Source organism: Corvus moneduloides, chromosome 5 (assembly GCF_009650955.1).
Source record: "Corvus moneduloides isolate bCorMon1 chromosome 5, bCorMon1.pri, whole genome shotgun sequence".
Classification (NCBI taxonomy): domain Eukaryota; kingdom Metazoa; phylum Chordata; class Aves; order Passeriformes; family Corvidae; genus Corvus; species Corvus moneduloides.
In genome coordinates, this window is record NC_045480.1 from 23,897,045 (window position 1) to 23,915,859 (window position 18,815).

At 46.7% G+C, this 18,815-nt stretch overlaps 1 protein-coding gene across 18 annotated transcripts in view; it reads right to left on the reverse strand.

Moving 5' to 3' along the window:
- The window catches only part of APBB2 (amyloid beta precursor protein binding family B member 2), a 184,869-nt gene that overhangs the window by 19,126 nt on the left and 146,928 nt on the right, over positions 1–18,815 (reverse strand). For 9 of the 18 annotated variants that reach the window (XM_032108080.1, XM_032108082.1, XM_032108078.1 and 6 more), the window contains one exon: positions 9,884–9,889. The exons of 6 other annotated variants lie outside the window; for them this stretch is intronic. In XM_032108080.1, coding sequence (XP_031963971.1) covers positions 9,884–9,889 — 6 coding nt within the window. Of the gene's footprint in view, positions 1–9,883; positions 9,890–18,005; positions 18,107–18,279; positions 18,610–18,815 lie in introns of those variants that run through there. 3 more of the 18 variants (XM_032108095.1, XM_032108094.1, XM_032108096.1) reach the window with 3 other exon arrangements.

An 18,815-nucleotide genomic window follows, 5' to 3' on the forward strand; every position in this document is an offset into this window, starting at 1 on the left:
TTCAAGCATAAAGTTTGTAGGGCAAATTATCCCCTGCTGAAAGGCTGTTTGCTTCATTCCTTGATAATGTCACTTGCTAACTCTGAAGGAGGAGCTATGGCTACTTTGTGTGATACTCAGAGGCTTTAATCTGGCAGCCCTAAAACTCACAGCTGCTGGTTTTTCTTTGATGTCTTATCATTGCCACAGTTCTGTGTGCTTCCAAAATTTGTTAAAGTCCTCTCGGAGCTGATGCGTCTGATACCCAGCTCAGCCCCTCAGAGCCCAGCACTTCCAAGCCTGAAAGCATTTGCTATGACTTTCACTCCAATTTCCTTCCTGCAGCCTGATCCTTATGCAGCTGCAAAAGCCGGTCCCCCAGACGGGCTCCAGGTCTCAGTGCTGCCCAGCACCTTCTCCTGTGCAGAGGGGACAGGAGTCCTGTCAGCCTGGCCACCACTGCCTCACTAGCAAGCAAGGTGGCTCTGATATGTTACAAATCATTTCCCTCTCTGCTACCAAGGGCTTTATTCTACTCCTGCAAAGGGCCAGAGATTTGCATTAACTGGAGTCATGTCAAAGCACAGATCCATGAGCTCTGTTAGCACAGTGACAACAGTACAGATTGTACAGGTTAAATATACGTCCCATGCTGGTCCTCATTCCCAGCCTGACCTCCCAATCACATGGCCAAAGCACCATCATCATGGCAAGAAGGACAGTCTATGATTTGTGCTGTGGTCACCACCAAGGGGGTGCCCTGGGAACTGTGCTCCTGTAGGACTGGCAGCCCAAGGGGCCCAGCTAACAGTGTGTCACATCCAGCTGGTGCCTGGGGCTCAGATGGGGCTTACTGCTGCTCAACAACTGCTAGACAGGCATGGCAAACTGAAAAGTCAATCAGTAGCTTAGACCTCTGCTTGTTTGATAGATGGATCTAACAAAAGACAGAACTTCTGGGACAGATCGTATGAAAATCACTGGCCACTGACTTGGTCAACACAAATGTTTCAGGGTGTTTTGCTTAACTATTTCACAATATTTTTGAAATGTGCATGGGCAGGGGGCTGCCTTCCTATCCTGTTGTCTCGGTTTTGAAAGACAGGTGTCTGCTAAGGAAGGCAGAGGCCCCCCTTGAAGTGGCAGATATAACCCCTTTTCCCTCCAAGTTATTATATTTTGAAATCAAGAGCCTTTAGGCGAAGATGTGGGAAATAGGAATAACAGTTCTTTACTATATATATATATATATGTATATAACCAGTCAAACAAAACAACAACAACTATGGCAGTAACAGCAATCACAAACCCAGTGCCAGCCTTCTCGGCTGTCAGGCTATTTCCCCTCGGGTGCAGTTCCGCTCGCAGCCGGCAGGGGCGCTGGCGGCTCCTGGTGAGCAGGGCAGGTGCGATGGTTCCCCCGCGGCTGCAGGGGGCGCTCCGGAGCGAGCTCGGGAAACCCGCGGCTCTGGTGCCCTGGGATCCCGGGAAGGGATGGAACAAAGGCTTCACAAACCGCTGGGCAGTTGATCCCGGGCTCTCAGGGACAGCAGGCTGGAACGGCAGGGACGAACGCAAATCCCGGGTGGCAGACGAGATGTATCCAGATGGGAAAAACCCACGGAGGCCCAGGCAGGCAGGGCGAGCAGGGCTACAGCGTAGCGAAAGCTCGAAGCAGCAGCGGAGCAGGGCAGCCACAGCTCGGTCTCCAGCAGGGCAGGGAAAGCGGCTTTTGGGGTCCCGGCGTTGTTTCCAGCAGGAAGAAAGAACGGCCAAAAAGAAAGAAGCAGCAGCTCCTTTCTCTGCAGCTTCTCTCCCCGGACGCTCAGAGCGAACTGACCCCACACCCAGGTGTAGACAAAGGAGTAGCCAGGTCCGCCCCACTCCCCTTTTGTCTTTCTTAAGTACAGCTATTTGTCCCCTAGCAACATGCATATGGGAGAAAATTCCTTTAACAGAGAAAAAACAGACTAAACTAAAACCCCAACATTATCCACCCCGAATTTTTTCCCATACTAACATGTTACATGAAACTTAACTTTTTTAACCATATAAATCTATGCATTACCCAAATTATATACAAATATACATGCTGATACTGATACAAGTACAGAGCCATGGGTAGTTCACCCTAAAACAAGGTCCCCTTGAGGTAAGCATCGGGTCTCTCCATCCTTTTGCATCACCCACCAGGTGCAGCCTGGTCCCTGAGCAAAAACAACCCCACGGATGGGTTTGTCTTTGCTCAAGGCAGACTTTACCCAAACAGTTTTTCCAAGCATACCTCTCATGTGCACCACTGGAACCTTATCCCCGTCTGTTGTTTGTAGGGGTTCAGATTGGGCAGGGCCTGCTCGGCTGGTGGAACCTCGAGTGTTAACTAACCAGGTGGCTCTTGCTAAATGCATCTCCCAGTTTTTGAAAGTCCCCCCACCCAGTGCCTTCAAGGTGGTTTTAAGCAGTCCATTACACCGCTCAACCTTCCCAGCTGCTGGTGCATGGTAAGGGATGTGGTACACCCACTCTATGCCATGTTCTCTAGCCCAGGTGTTTATAAGGCTGTTCTTGAAATGAGTCCCATTGTCAGACTCGATTCTCTCAGGGGTGCCATGCCTCCAAAGGACTTGCTTTTCCAGGCCCAGGATGGTGTTCCGGGCAGTAGCGTGAGGCACAGGGTAGGTCTCCAGCCACCCAGTGGTGGCTTCTACCATTGTGAGCACATAGCGCTTGCCTTGGCGGGTTTGAGGCAGTGTGATGTAATCAATCTGCCAGGCCTCCCCATACTTGTATTTGGACCATCGCCCGCCATACCACAGAGGCTTCACCCGCTTGGCCTGCTTGATCGCAGCGCATGTCTCACAATCATGGATAACCTGGGAGATACTGTCCATAGTTAGATCCACCCCTCGGTCTCGTGCCCACTTATAGGTGGCATCTCTGCCCTGATGACCTGAGGCATCATGGGCCCATCGAGCTAGGAACAGTTCTCCTTTATGTTGCCAATCCAAGTCTATCTGGGACACCTCTATTTTCGCAGCCTGATCTACCTGTTTGTTGTTACGATGTTCTTCATTAGCCCGGCTCTTGGGGATGTGAGCATCTACATGACGGACCTTCACGGATAGCTTCTCTACCCGAGTGGCAATGTCTTTCCACTCTTCAGCAGCCCAGATTGGTTTTCCTCTGCGCTGCCAGTTTGCCTTATTCCACCTTTCCAGCCAACCCCACAGAGCATTGGCTACCATCCATGAATCAGTGTAGAGGTAGAGCTTTGGCCACTTCTCTCTTTCAGCTATGTCCAGAGCTAATTGGACAGCTTTGAGCTCAGCAAATTGGCTCGATCCACCTTCTCCTTCAGTAGCCTGTGCAACTTGTCGTGTGGGGCTCCATACAGCGGCTTTCCATTTCCGGCTAGCGCCTACAATTCGGCAGGAACCATCGGTGAAGAGGGCGTATTGTCTTTCACTCTCTGGTAGCTCGTTATATGGTGGGGCTTCTTCGGCACGTGTCACCTGCTCCTCTTCTTCTTCAGAAGATAACCCAAAAGTCTCACCTTCCGGCCAGTTCGTAATTATTTCCAAGATCCCAGGGCGACTTGGGTTTCCAATTCGGGCGCGCTGCGTGATGAGGGCAATCCATTTGCTCCAAGTAGCGTCGGTGGCGTGATGCGTGGAGGGAATCTTTCCTTTGAACATCCACCCCAGCACCGGTAGTCGGGGTGCCAGGAGGAGTTGTGCCTCTGTGCCGATTACTTCTGAGGCAGCCTGGACTCCTTCATAAGCTGCCAGGATTTCCTTCTCTGTGGGAGTGTAGTTGGCTTCAGATCCTCTGTAGCTTCGGCTCCAGAATCCCAGTGGTCGGCCCCGAGTCTCACCAGGCACCTTCTGCCAGAGGCTCCAGGACAGACCCTTGTTCCCGGCTGCAGAGTAGAGCACGTTCTTCACCTCTGGTCCTGTCCTGACTGGGCCAAGGGCTATGGCGTGAGCAATTTCCTGTTTGATCTGGGCGAAGGCCTGCTGCTGTTCAGGGCCCCAGTGGAAATCATTCTTCTTGCGGGTAACCAGGTAGAGAGGACTCACGATCTGGCTGTACTCGGGAATGTGCATCCTCCAGAAACCTATGGCGCCTAGGAAAGCTTGTGTTTCCTTCTTGTTGGTCGGCGGAGACATTGCTGTGATCTTATTGATGACCTCAATGGGAATCTGACGTCGTCCATCTTGCCACTTTACTCCCAGGAACTGGATCTCTCGGGCAGGTCCCTTGACCTTGCTCTTCTTGATGGCAAAACCAGCTTGCAGGAGAATTTGAATTATTCTCTCTCCTTTCTCAAACACTTCGGTTGCGGTGTTCCCCCACACAATGATGTCATCAATGTACTGCAGATGTTCTGGAGCCTCACCCTTTTCTAGTGCAGTCTGGATCAGTCCATGACAGATGGTGGGACTGTGCTTCCACCCCTGGGGCAGTCGATTCCAGGTGTACTGCACGCCCCTCCAGGTGAAGGCAAACTGAGGCCTGCACTCTGCTGCCAGAGGAATGGAGAAGAATGCATTGGCAATGTCAATAGTGGCGTACCACTTTACTGCTTTGGACTCCAGCTCGTACTGGAGCTCCAACATGTCTGGCACGGCAGCGCTCAACGGTGGAGTCACTTCATTCAGGGCACGATAGTCCACAGTCAATCTCCATTCCCCGTCAGACTTGCGCACAGGCCAGATGGGGCTGTTGAAGGGTGAGTGGGTCTTGCTGACCACCCCTTGACTCTCCAGCTCGCGGATCATCTTGTGGATGGGGATCACAGCATCTCGATTTGTCCGATACTGCCGGCGGTGCACTGTCGAGGTGGCAATTGGCACTCGTTGCTCTTCCACTTTCAGGAGCCCAACTGCAGAAGGATTCTCAGATAGTCCAGGCAAGGTGTTCAATTGCCTAATGCCCTCTGCCTCCACAGCAGCAATCCCAAATGCCCATCTGAGTCCTTTTGGATCTTTGTAGTAGCCATTCCGGAGGAAGTCTATGCCCAGAATACACGGGGCCTCTGGGCCGGTCACAATCGGATGCTTTTGCCACTCCTTCCCAGTCAGGCTCACCTCAGCTTCCAAAAGGGTCAACTGCTGTGATCCCCCAGTCACCCCAGCGATGGATACAGGTTCTGCCCCCACATGTCCCAATGGCATTAAAGTACACTGTGCCCCAGTATCAACCAATGCATCATATTTTTGTGGCTCTGATGTGCCAGGCCATCGGATCCACACCGTCCAGAAAACTCGGTTCTCCCGTGCCTCTTCCTGGCTAGAGGCAGGGCCCCTCTAGCCCTGGTTATCATTCTTTCCCTGGGTGTACATACTCGAGGTACCTTCAAGGGGATCCGACATATCATCCTCCCTTCTGTAATGCCTGGCAGCTCGGTCACGGGAGGCTGAGGCTACCTTCACCTTAGCGGAACCCCCTCGGTTAGTGCCTCCCTCCTTGAGTTCACGCACCCGCGCTGCCAGGGCAGAGGTGGGTTTCCCATCCCACCTTCTCATGTCTTCCCCATGCTCACACAGGAAAAACCACAGCTCAGCTCGTGGGGTGTACCCTCTCTCTCTCGCAGGGGGACGACGGGCTCTGACTTGGGGGCCTGTGACTCGCACTGGTGCCACGCTGACCCTCCTCATCTCCTCCCTCATCTCCTCCCTCATCTCCTCCCTCATCTCCTTCATCTCCTCTTTGAGGTCCTGGACCACAGCAGAGACATGAGCTTTTAGCGGGCCATTGATCATGCTGTCATAATGCCTGAGCCTGTTGGCAACAGAGCCCACTGTTTCTCGGGTATTGTCAGCATCAATCGTTGCAATGAAGGTGGTGTATTGTGATGGCCCTAGCCTTGCCAGGTTCCACATCATCTGTCCTGTGCACCTGACCTTATCGGGGTCATTATCATGCTGTCCATCCTTCCCAAAGAGTACCTCTAATATTGCCACCTCTCTTAGCTGTTGGATCCCTTGCTCGAGTGTCTTCCACTGCATTCTATGATGATACTCCTGCATTCTTTCTTTGTGAATGAACCTTTCTCTCACACTCATTAAGAGCCGCTCCCAAAGAGAGAGAGGCCCTGGCTCCCTCACAAATATCTGGTCCACACCTGGGTCCTGGGTCAACGATCCCAGATACCTTGCCTCACCACTATCCAGTTGCACACTTGTGCCCATAAGGTCCCAAACCCGAAGCAGCCAGGTGGTATAAGGCTCACGCCCCCTTCGCACAATGTCGTTTCGCATAGCACGGAGACTGTCGTGCGACAGGGACTCAGTGATGACTTCTGGCTCTGGCTCTCCTGCTGGTTGTGAGGGCCCTGGTTGCCCATCATCATTAACTGGTCGTACTGATTTGGTCTTATACTTCCTCCTTTGCACAGGGGCGACTGCTGCTGGCTGTGGTTGTCCTTGTGGTTCAGCTGAAGCCTGGATGGTTGTAACATCCGTGGGTTCCACTGCTGCACCATCGGACTCACCCTCTTTGGGGCAGGGAGAGGGTTTTTCACTAGCTGAGGAGGTGTATTCCCTTAGCAATTGGCATATCTCCTGGCGCACCTGGCCCATCTCCTGGCACATCTCCTTGCGCACCTGGCCCATCTCCTGGCACATCTCCTTGCGCACCTGGCCCATCTCCTGGCACATCTCCTGGCGCACCTGACCCATCTCCTGGCATATCCCCTGGCGCACCTGACCCATCTCTTGGCACATCTCCTGCATCCCTTTTGCCAGTACCCCCACCCAGTTTGGGTAATCCATTTCTGAGGTGGACTGTTGGGCAGTATCAGTCTGTGGGGCGGGATCTCTAGTGTCTGGGGCTGTGGCAGGCTCTGGCTCTGGGGTAGGATCTCTAGTGTCTGGGGCCGTGTCAGGCTCTGGGGCAGGATCAGGCTCTGGGGTAGGAACTCTACTCTCAGGGGCCATGTCAGGTTCTGGGGCAGGATCAGGCTCTGGGGTAGGATCTCTAGTCTCTGGGGCTGGTGTCCGGGTAGATATCCAAGCCAATCTCAACTTATCCTTGAATGCTAAATAGAGTAGGCCTATCAGCAGCAGATGGTTAGTATTCAGAGGGAATTTAAACCCTTCGAAAATTGATGGGGTGGGCCCAAAGAACTGGTTGAGGGGTTGGGAGAAAACTTCCCCTGGTGTCATTTCCTCACAGAAGGTACCATTGTTAACATAACCCCAAAAACATGTGCTCAGTGTGTGATAGCTGTTTATCCATGTGCCCACATTCCGGAGGAAGTTAAAAACCCATGAATTCCTCACCTTCTCGACCCATAACGCAAGCTGGATAACAGCAATGGTAGCCTTAGTCAGAGGACCCATATTCAAGTAAGGAGCTGCAAAGGGGAAGAATATAGCCACGGCTACATGCCACCCGAACCAGGGTAAACTAGACCACATAGTGCTGCCTAACAAGGTTCCAATATCCAGCACACAAAATAAAGTTATCGAGGAACTGTTATTCCTTTTTCACCTCTATCTCTTAATGCCCTTAGGCCCCACGTTGGGCGCCAAGATCTGTCTCGGTTTTGAAAGACAGGTGTCTGCTAAGGAAGGCAGAGGCCCCCCTTGAAGTGGCAGATATAACCCCTTTTCCCTCCAAGTTATTATATTTTGAAATCAAGAGCCTTTAGGCGAAGATGTGGGAAATAGGAATAACAGTTCTTTACTATATATATATATATATGTATATAACCAGTCAAACAAAACAACAACAACTATGGCAGTAACAGCAATCACAAACCCAGTGCCAGCCTTCTCGGCTGTCAGGCTATTTCCCCTCGGGTTGCAGTTCCGCTCGCAGCCGGCAGGGGCGCTGGCGGCTCCTGGTGAGCAGGGCAGGTGCGATGGTTCCCCCGCGGCTGCAGGGGGCGCTCCGGAGCGAGCTCGGGAAACCCGCGGCTCTGGTGCCCTGGGATCCCGGGAAGGGATGGAACAAAGGCTTCACAAACCGCTGGGCAGTTGATCCCGGGCTCTCAGGGACAGCAGGCTGGAACGGCAGGGACGAACGCAAATCCCGGGTGGCAGACGAGATGTATCCAGATGGGAAAAACCCACGGAGGCCCAGGCAGGCAGGGCGAGCAGGGCTACAGCGTAGCGAAAGCTCGAAGCAGCAGCGGAGCAGGGCAGCCACAGCTCGGTCTCCAGCAGGGCAGGGAAAGCGGCTTTTGGGGTCCCGGCGTTGTTTCCAGCAGGAAGAAAGAACGGCCAAAAAGAAAGAAGCAGCAGCTCCTTTCTCTGCAGCTTCTCTCCCCGGACGCTCAGAGCGAACTGACCCCACACCCAGGTGTAGACAAAGGAGTAGCCAGGTCCGCCCCACTCCCCTTTTGTCTTTCTTAAGTACAGCTATTTGTCCCCTAGCAACATGCATATGGGAGAAAATTCCTTTAACAGAGAAAAAACAGACTAAACTAAAACCCCAACACCTGTGCAGCAGTTTTCAAAGAAAAGCCATACAAATGAGGTAGTTTGTCAAGGCCATTATAGTTGCTGCTTCTCCCTTGCAACATTGTAAAGTGGTGGTTTAACTCCTCAGGATGGCCAGTCTGATGAATCCTGAATTTCCTTTAGTAAATGAATGTGTTATTATGCCTGTGAACCTCTGAACAGCCTCTTTGAAGCAGATCCTGTACATTTGACTTTGACAAATTAGTATTTAGATATTTTTGACAATGCTTCTGTCTTCCAGATCTAATTGGAAGACAAGGGCTTTTGTTTAAAAGGAATATCTAAAGATTTAATAAAGAAATACATCAAGCTGAGATGCTCAAAGCACTATAACAGATTTAACTGAAGACAGCAGACTACACCAGAATAGTTAATCTCTCCAGTGTGATTTGTTTTATAAACAAGGCTTCCTAGTTCTCCTTCGCTCTTTATTATTCAGATGCAGAACACAGCAGTTGTGCAGAGACACTACCCATGAATCTGCTTGAAGCACACTTTTGCCAGTGCTAAGCTGGGAGGATCATTGCTTCCCCACATGCATGAAACCTACATTAGATTGCAAAGCCATAATCAAGAAAGTTCAAATATTTCCCTAGGCCAACACTGCCTAAAGAATTGATTAAAATTAAGTCAGGCCTGAAAACCATTCTCATTGTATTCCACAAAGCAAACATGAGGAATAGTCTGCATCTCTAAACCACATTCCTTCCACCCAGTCCCACTTTCAAGTTTTTGCAATTTAGAAGAGCAAACAAACCCCAAATCTCATCTGAGGGATGCAATTCTATTGCTAAGAGCCTTTGGAGTGGCTGCAGCCCTTGTGCTGCAAAGCACCTGACTACAATGCCTTACTGTCTGTGCTCCCATGAAACAGGAAGCATTGTAGAGAATTCCAAATGATTCCTTTGTACATCCAAACAAATCAAACATACTGGGAACAACTTTTCTTCAAACTTAAAAAGGCAAGCAAGCAACCTAGATGGACCCAAAACAAATGCCAGAAATAGAAAATAAACGTTTACTTTTCCAAATCTTGCTAAACTTAGCTCTTAAATCCCCTGCTCTTAGGATCATGTTTTTAAAACATTTTAAATAAAAGCTGGGATTTTAACACTACTGTCTTGCATTTCAGATTCCAGAGAACATCATCATCTAAATTTAAATCCCAAGACAAGAAGCAAATATTAAAACCCACTGCATCGCATGATTTTGAACTGTTCTATTGTTAGAGGGTTTGGGACCTGAGGAAAAAACCCCAAAACAAACAACAGCCAATATCAACTGGACAATTCTGTTAATAGCAAGGTGAAAAGATGACAGTTATGAATTTACTCACTGAAGTTGGGCTTCACTGATACAAGCCAACCCATACAACATTTTTCAGTGCATGCCAGAAGGATAAACACAAAAATGGAAAAACGAAAATCATTTACCTCTCTCTGAATCCAGGGAAGCATGAAGAAACAGAAAGAGCAAGTTAGAAAGCACTGAAGCAGAGAGAGCTCCAGCATATGATAAGACAGGGTAGCTGAAAAGTGCTGTACATTTAACACACACTGTTTGTTTGTAGCACAGCGTATCTAAGCATACAGCCACTATTTCCTTTTGACACCCTTTTTCATTGAATCTAGTTGCTCTGAAGTTTGTATTTTTGGAAACATGCGGTGAAGCCAACAGGCATCAGCTGAGGCAGTGCAGACATATCAACAGTGGGAGGTAATAAAGCTTAAAATACCACACACAAGTCCGGGAAGTAGTATGCAGAAAGCATAAATAGACACAGAAAGTACGTGAACCTTCCTTTTTCCAAAATAACACTTTTTACAGCAGACACTGACAAAAGAAACAAGAATAATTCTTCAGGTTGTGCAAACCTTACATTGTTTAAACTGAAAGAGTAGAAAGATTGTCATCAGTTTTTTTAATGCCTTTTCCAAAAACAAAAGCTCATGCCCCAAGGTCACTTGGGGTCCTCTGGAAGTTGCACCCTGAAGAAGTGACAGCCTGTGGAGCAACCTTCCGTGAAGCCAGGATGTATAAAATCACCACACACCTTCATTTGTAAAACACTTCAGCAACCACTAACTCTTGGTATGACTTAAGCAACACCCCCCTCCCACAGGCGAAGGCAGGCAGGAGAGGCACAAGCTTCCCTGGCTGGTGGCTGCCCTACTGCCCCTTCCCACAGACCTGCTCTGCCTGCCCCTTCCCTGAAGCCACAGAGAGGGCTCCCTGCAGGTCCTGGCACCTACCACAGCCTGCTGCTTTCCAGGTCATGCCAGCCACCACGAAACCCCAACAGGGTGAGCTGGCAGGGACACGCACGTGTACTTCTGGAGCTCGTCCTGTGAAGAAAGCAGTTTCCTGGGATGTGACCACAAAGAGTTAGCAGGCCTGGGAAAGGATGTGGGTTGCTGCCTGCTTCTTTGCACCTCTAACAGTGGATGCCACTCTATGCAATGCATAGTGTCTCTACAGGGACAATGGCCATTCTCAGAAGGGAGCTACTTAGTCCTGCTCTCCCACTCCTGCCTCCTGCATGCACCTCACAACTTCCCTTTTTTAAGGGCTTATCTCTAGTGAGCATCTGAGCAAGGTTCATGCACTGTGTGCAAAAATGTGGGACCCTACATCATCCCAGCTTGTAACTGACTCTTGAGAAAAAAAAAAAAAAGAGGTGGAGTGGAAAAATCATCACATCTCAAGTAATAAGGGTAGGATTAAAGACAGAACACACTGAGGGGAAGGGATCCAATTCCCATTAGACATCTCATGTCAGCAAGCTTACAGCGATTGATTTGTTGTTTAGAAATGGCTTAGTGAGTAGATCTGGAATAAACATAGGTTTTCTAAGGCAGATTTTAACTTAACATGCACATGGTTCGCTAATGCAGCCGTCCAAAATAGATGTGTATGCATGTAACCAGAGATTTAATTTTTTCTCATGTTGAGATGCAACTTGTACCCACTGTCCCTTGTAATAATCTTGATGTGACTCCTTGTGACAAACAGAAATTCACTGCAACAACCTCTCCATGGACATGGTAGAGCTCCCATCACAGGAGGTTTTCAATATATGACTGGACAGGGTGCTAGACTATTTCATTTAGGCTCCCTTTCCCATAAATGGCTGGATCAGATGGTCTTTTGATATTCCTTCCAACCGGGGCTGTTCTATGATTCTGTGAAAGCAGCCAGGTTGGAAAGATGATCCATATTTACAAATGTAATGGACATTCCCAGAAATTTCACAACAGAGGCATGAAACTTAGCTTCATTGTAAAGAAGAAACACATGGTGCTCTGCTCTACTCCTGTCATACATTGAACTTGGAGTTTCCCCTTTTCAGTACCCAGTGGTGACCTGTGTGGATCTCCCCAGCCAAAACCCCACTCACTCCTTTGCTTCATCTACATGGGCTGCCTACTGGGCTTTGCAGAATCAGCAAGCACTTCAACTATTGCTAACATTTTATAAAATTAAGGGATAAAAATTAGATCTCAACATTGCAAATGTTGGAAGACTTTCAAGCCTAAACATCATTGATACTATATGCCAGTGCCAATATGAAAATCAGAATTGAAAAAGTAGTATCACTTTCACTTTCTGAGAAAACACAATGTTTCTAAGTAGTAGGAGAAGTAAAACAAATATGATTTTCTTTGTCCATTAATCACTGGCTTTATATGAAGTGGACAAACAGAGATGTCCATCTCTCAGAAAAGCATTATATTGGAGAAACTGTCCCGTAATTTAGACACAATGTGCTGGGGGAGGACAGGAAAAGAAATGTCTTAGAGACACAAAACATGACCTGCTGGAGCAAACTCTGAAAAGGAGATCTGTTAATTCCCCAATTGTTATGCAAGATACAACTGTACAGAACAATCACCACTGCAGCTGCCAGCCCAGAGAAAAGAGCACTGAAGGAAATTCAGGAAGGTGAGAGAAAAACAAGCAGTTGAGCTGCTGGACTTCCTCAGGCTTTGAGAAATCAATGGGGCTCTGGCTGCCGTGGGATGCATATGAATCAGGGGAGGCTGCCTCCCGCTTCTAACCAGTTAATTACAGCTTTCCAATTAACCCAATAACTTCTCATAGAGTGTTTTGTAATTCATTAATTATTTTCATACAAAAGACTATTTGCCTGTATTCTCTTTACATTCTAGTAGCTCAAATGTGGTTGAATAATTTACCTTTAAACTTAAATAAACAAATTACCTTTAAACTTAAATAAACAAATTTTTAAAAAATCACCCCAAGGCTAAAAAGTAGATACAGAAAGTTTCAGTTCAAGTGGCAGATTTTGTTGATTGCTCTAAGTGCCAGAAATGCTATAAGAGCAGCTGTACAAGTGTTTCAGTGTGGTGCCCTACATATCCCTTTCCAAGCTGAGTTAAAATGGGTCAAGCCAGAACCTGCCAATAACCTGGGAAGACAATCCCCAGAAAACTGTGTCAGGGCTGTGACACAGAATTTGAGATTCGTTTCTGAGGGGAAAAGGCCAAGACCAAGGCAAACAGCCCATGACCTTCCAGCCTGCAGAGGTGTGAGAAAGGACACCCCTCCTGGAGCAAACCCTGAAAGGACCCTGCCTCCAAGGGAAGGTGGCAACAGTCTCTTCCTCCCCATCACTTCTGCCAGGCTCATTTATTCCAGGTTGTTTTCTGACTGGCACCTTTAGGAACAGAGCATTGCAGTACTGGAAGGGCGCCTGCTCCTCTGATCCCTGCTTTCCTCCACACTCCTCTTGCAGAGGGTCTCCCAGCCCAGGGATGCAGTGGAAGCAAGAGAGTTGTAGAGTGGTGTAACTGATGGGGCACTGCTTGAGTGCAACACCATTTCTTCTTTCAGTCCCAGGTTTCGTACACCAGTGAGTGACGCAAACTGTATCCTGGGGGCTGGCCATTGATGTGCAATGCCCACCCCACAGGCAGAAGGGTGATGGAGGTTCCACTGAGAGGTGAATATACCCTTCCACATGGTGCTCATGAGGCCATATCTGCACTGCTGCGTGCAAGTTTGGGATCACCAGTCCGTGGAGAGTGACAAACTGGAGTGAGCCCAGCCAAGGGCACCCAAGGTTGTAGGAACCATGCTTATTTAGCCTGGAGATGAGGTGGGCTTGTTTAGCCTGGAGACAAGTAACGGGAGAGGATCTAATTAATGTCTCCCACTTGCTCCTGGGAGGGTTTAAAAAGTAGAGCAAACGCAAGTTTCTTTGCCAAGAGAGTGGGTAAGCCCAGAGATACATACTCCAGGAGGCTGTGCACCTGTTCTTGGAGCTTATAAATATCAACCTGAAGTGGCTCTGAGGTGATCCTGAACCCTGCCCAGGTTTGGGCAGGAGGCTGGTCTAGCTGATCTGTTGCAGTCTATTCCAGGGCAACGTTTTTCCCCTGACTCTGTAACAGAAACACCTCAAAGCACAAATTGGAGATGCGCTGTGCTGGTGGACATGGTGATGCTGTGTTTATGCAGATGACCAACTTATGGGACTGTCTCAAGAGCGAAGAGGGAAGCTGGCAGGGATGAAACACCATGCCCAAGAGCCTCAGCAGCTCAGGTGCCCCACACATCCATCCCTGTGGCTGGGACAGCAGGAGTTGTCCTGGACTCCAAATACTTCACAGTCGCTACTGTTGTGTCTTCTACTTCAATAAGGGCCACTGTAAGACTACAACGTGATGGAGAGCAAATCACACCAAGAAACCTGACAGGTTTTGTTCTTGTCACCTTCAAAAAGGTACTTAAGGATCAAGGTGATCTTCTCATGCTTGGATGGTGTTTTAGTGTGGCACTGCACTGCACATAGGCCTGTGAGATTGTCAGGAGTTTAATCCCCTGTAACTGGCAGAGGTCTACAGCCCCACCATTTTTGTGACTGATGCATTCAGCTAACTTTGTGAAGATACGGTTAACACTTCACACCTCTTCATTCCTGTGCCTTCCCCTGGAGTCTGGCATACTGCAACTTCCCCAATTGTCTTTTTTAAGCAGATCAGAAAAAAAAAGGCTGCCATGTGTAAACTATGCTGTACAGACGTACAAAGGTCTGCCCTGCAACTTCCATGGTTCTTCAACATTTTCACATGGGACTACACCCACCAGCAGCAGCAGCCCTGACCATCTCTCTTCCTAAGAGATAACAACCAGCTGAAATGTCTTTGCTGTCAATTACTGTAGAGTTTTAATAGAGTAAAACATATTTAACTTGATTAAAAATAGCAATGCATTGCATGAGCCTTTCATCTTTATTTGCAGTTACAAGTATTTGCCTAACACATCCTCTGAGGCACAGAAGAGGCCCTCCTCTGGTTCTCCAATTTGTAATTACAAAGTCTAGTAGCACTTAATGCAGCAAAATCGCTATGTAAAATGTAGTTACACCTCAACAACACAACATGAACAAATAAAGGAAACAACTTTCATTTCTGTGCGTTTGAAAGCCTCCTGTTGCTTAGACAATGATTATGTCCTTCACTTTTGTATGCCATTAGAGAAATATAGTTTCTTTTAATGAAAGGAAAATAGCTGTGGTTTACAATTTCTCTAAGGGTTTGGCAACTTTTTAACAGGTTTTTTTGTTTGTTTGTTTTTTGTTTGGGGATTTTTTTGGTTGATTTTTTTTTTTAAGTAGCACTTAAGCCTTTAGTCTCCCAACAAGTATTGAAGTTGCAAACTATTCTAGCAGACTGGCCCTGAATTTCTGGGTCCCTGCCACTGCCAGGATGGAGACTGAGTAGAAGTAAAACTAACGCTTTCTGCATGAGTCCCCTGTTCATTGTGGGCCAGATTGTGCCATCAATTTTTAAGCAATTCTCCACTGGCAGCAAAGAAGATCTCTGCTTAAAAATTGATGGCTTGATCTAGCCTTCTGTTGCTAATCATATGTTATGAAGACTACTATAACCTAATCAGATTCTATTTTTAAAATAAAAATAAAATATGAGGCACCCTGACATGTTATACAAATCCACATTTTTTAAAGACTAAATTGTACTCTTAAAACCAGAAGAGTTTGCTTTAGAGTACAGACTTTCTGAATCAGCAAGCCCCACTTACTGGAGCTTTTGGTATTTTGTCAGATATCAATGTGATGTCTAGCACCCAAATGATGAAAGTTTAGGAGTTTAACACCACATTCGTATCTGACAGCCAAGCTGGTTCCTTGTTATTCTTAAGTCCTCTCCATAAATAAGCAACCTCAGGTCACTTTGCCATTCCTTCAGGGTTTCCCTCATCTGCACACACTCAGTTACTGAAGATCTGAGATTAAAGGGAGGGTGCACTTAGAACCCCCTGAAACACACAGCCATCCCAGGTACCTCCTCTCCTGATGTAAAACAGAGACATCTTTCATAATACACTGCAGATCATTTCCCTCTCATTAGGACGTTGCATTTGGCTGGTTAGGGAAAACAAACACATTTCTGGAACCACAAAAAGAATGTTGAACAGCAGGCCACCTTCCCCCCAAATCACTAGAGCACCATTTTAGATGGATTGGTTGGATATTCCCAGGCAACCAACAAGAGGACACAGTCTTAAGCTGCGCCAGGGGATGTTTAGGTCAGACATTTAGGAAGAAGTTCTTCACAGAAAAGGTGATTGTGCATTGAATGGACTGCCCAGGGAGGTGGTGGAGTCACCATCCCTGGAGGTATTTAAGAAAAGACTGGATGTGGCACTCAGTGCCATGGTCTGGTTTACAAGGTGGTGTTTGGTCACAGGTTGGACTAAATGATCTCAGAGGCCTTTTCCAACCTAGTTGATCCTGTGATATAAGAATCTCTGGTTCAAGTTATTAAACAATTATTATATTAAACCATAAACATATTTCCAATTTGGAAAATTCTTAAAACATATAAAAAAGGTTTTAATATCACATCAACATCAAAATATTACAAAAAAAAGTTGTTTCGTTTGGCAGATACCAAAAAACGTTCTGGGACAGGCCAGTTATTTTCTAAGAGGTGGAAATGAAACAGAACACTTTTTACTGACTTGATATGCCTGATTTAGAACTGTTAAATTTCAGTTTGACCTATTTTAACTTTATCCAGAGAATAAGGTTATCTCAGCCTATCTTAAACTACATTGAAGCAAAGTCTGCACTCTAAAACAAATTTAAGCTTTACGGTGCAGTTGAATCAATACTAGCACTCTAATATCAACTGTATCAGAACTTTGTCCACTGTAACAGTTTTACTTCATGTCATGAAATACAGGAAAGTGTGAAAGGTGCATCAGAAAGCCTTGATGAATTCCCAACAGACTGCAACAATACAAGAAATACCACAGACCTTCATTACACACCTTGATTATCTAAAATACTAATTCAAATGGTTTGTTCTCCATCGGTATTGCAACTGATCTATGTTTAAAATGTCTTCATAGATAGGGTTTATGTACGTACACCCACTTGTTGTAAAAGGGAAAACTAACCTGTACTTTAAAAAAAAATATTAAAATTTCAAAAAAAATCCCTTAAAAATTGTAACTGGTATTACATAAGAAAACCCCACTATCTTTCCCTTTCTCTCTCTTAAATCCTTATGAAAATAAATAGGCCACTTTTTACTGAGAAATGCTCCAGGACTAAATAATATTATTTTCCTCACTCACAAGTTGTTATAATTACATTAACTACAAAGCAACAGCTACAAGAACATAATTAAAGCCATAGTTTTACAAGATGAAACAGATCATGTACTCCCCTCATAGACTCAGCTATCCTTTAAGAAAGCAAAAATTACTGCACAGAGCAGGGAGAGCAATGAGGTTCCATAACATGTGAGAAACCTAATTGAAGAGTGAAGCTGCTGAGTTTAAAGAAAAAGATAAATGTGCTTGTCTCTCTTCCTTACCCATGCACCCAGCATAATAAGGATTCAAAGCTATCTATCAATTAACAAATCAATGAAATTTCTCCTGCTGCAATTTCTTTATAAATTCAGATAGGATTAAGCAAGCACAGAGACCTCAAGGCAATAGACTACATTTAATCATGAAGTTTCTTCTTCTGTCAAAAGAGCTGCTAACCATTTCACTTCAACTAAATATATTGTAACATGCATGTATACCCACATATAGTGCAATACTTTTGCCATTAAACATGTTCACATCTTTCAAAGATTTACACAGATTGTTCAATCTCCATGGTAAATTATGGGCTGAAAGAAGAAAGCCCAGACTGTCTAGCTAGAAGTTAGCTGGGAATTAGACATAAATAATTATACAGGTGGTGTGTGTTGGGAGGGAAAACACACAGAGCTTTCTTTGCTTTAGCAAATGAGGTTTCTGCTGTTCTTAACTACAGCATCTTTTCATCCATTAACATGGCATTACAAGTAAAACCAAATTATGATCAGCCTCTACAGAATCAGGCTGGTCAGTATGCAGTCAGTAACCACAGCCAGTTTAGGAAATGTAAATCTGAGCTGAACAGAGTCTCCCAAACCTATTAATCATCAGGATCCATTAGTTAGCTTATTGCTCAAATGACAACATCTGAAGGGATAAAGGAGAGGGAGAACAGCATCAAATACTTACTGCTCAGCACACAGTCCAGCATTTCTGCTACAGTGCTCTCCTGAAGGTTGTTAAGTGTCAGCTCTTAGAGAAAAGAAATCTGACTTGCCTTTGTCACACTAGGAGCTGTAATTTGCCTTGCAGGCATCCACACAGTAGCTTTAGACTAATAGACCATAGCTTTGAAAATACAGCTCGAGACAAAGGCTACACCAATCCAAAACTGTTGTGGGGGGGTGGGGGTGAAAGGGGGAAGGGCTGAGGGGTTTTTTTGGTCACTTCTTAAGTTTCTTACCTTTCTGTTGCAGCAAGCAGGAATTAAATGCCAAGCACGTCATACACAAACACCCAAGTCAATGCTGAGTGGTCCCCGTCTCCGTTAGTGTGTATCTAGCCATCAGATGATGCAAGTGCACTTGATGCAGCCGTGTATTTGTACTTCAACGACGGGGGCCAAATACCCCTGAGAACAGCAGCTCATTCATTTTGCATCGAACTGAAGCACATCATGTCAGCTCCCACTCTCCTCACGGACTGTGCATGCTTGTGTTTGCCGGCTCTAGCTGTGAGCGAGTGGGTGCTTCTCCCCGGCAGGCCCGCTCCGTCAGGGGTGTGTCTTTGCCTCCCTTCCCATCCCCTCTACCATTTGCGCGCTCCCTGCGCTCTGACCCGCAGAAGAGATGTCTCTCCTCCCCCGCTAACGAATCTTCACTGCTACGCATTGTGTTTCTAGCCAGTAAACTTCAAAGATTAATCTTTTGTGACAGAAGTAATCTTTTGGGGAAAGCTGAAGTGCACAGGGAGTCTGCCCCTCTCAATTTTCCAAAACCT